Source organism: Volvox carteri (genome assembly GCF_000143455.1).
Source record: "Volvox carteri f. nagariensis unplaced genomic scaffold VOLCAscaffold_12, whole genome shotgun sequence".
Classification (NCBI taxonomy): domain Eukaryota; kingdom Viridiplantae; phylum Chlorophyta; class Chlorophyceae; order Chlamydomonadales; family Volvocaceae; genus Volvox; species Volvox carteri.
Window position 1 is genome coordinate 1,981,502 of NW_003307555.1, and position 553 is coordinate 1,982,054.

The 553-nt window shown below is 67.8% G+C and overlaps 1 protein-coding gene across 1 annotated transcript in view; it reads right to left on the bottom strand.

Moving 5' to 3' along the window:
* dnj53 (molecular chaperone) overlaps positions 1–553 on the bottom strand; it is a gene marked incomplete at both ends in the record, with an annotated part of 10,921 nt that overhangs the window by 741 nt on the left and 9,627 nt on the right. Inside the window, one exon of the mRNA XM_002949046.1 lies at positions 20–177. Within this exon, the coding sequence (XP_002949092.1) occupies positions 20–177 (158 nt within the window). The remainder of the gene's footprint in view (positions 1–19; positions 178–553) is intronic.

Below are 553 nucleotides of genomic sequence, written 5' to 3' on the forward strand. Positions count from 1 at the left end.
AAGCTTGATCGGCCCCCACCGCCCCGGGCCGGGCCTTGTCCGGGTGCACTCTGAGCTGCAGCCGCCGGAAGGCCGTCTTCACCGCCTCGTCCGTGAGCCCCTCCGCCTCGGGCCCCTCAGAGGGCAGCCCCAACACGGCGAAGTAGTCCCGGGCGGACAGCACCTGGGCGACCTCGCCTGCCAGGGAGGGGGGGCCGGGGGCCCGGGGCGGGGCGGGGCGAGGCGGGGCGGGGCGGGGCCAGGGAGGGGCCGTCAGGATGCGGAGGTGGACGTGAGGTGGAGGTGGAGGTGGATGAAAGGTGGGTGATATAGGTGGGTGGGCGGTGTCATGTCACCCGCACTGCGGTCCGGGTGGCGGTCCTAGCTGCACTCAGGCCGACAGGAGGGGGAACAAAGGGCCCAGACGGCCTCCCTGTTTACACCTAAACACCGTTTTAACCACCGAAATAAAACTCTCCTCTCTCCGGCTCCTACCCCCCCTTCCAACACACACATTCGTATACACGGAACAGTTTGTGATGCGAACACTCTCCCCCCTCCACACACACCCCTC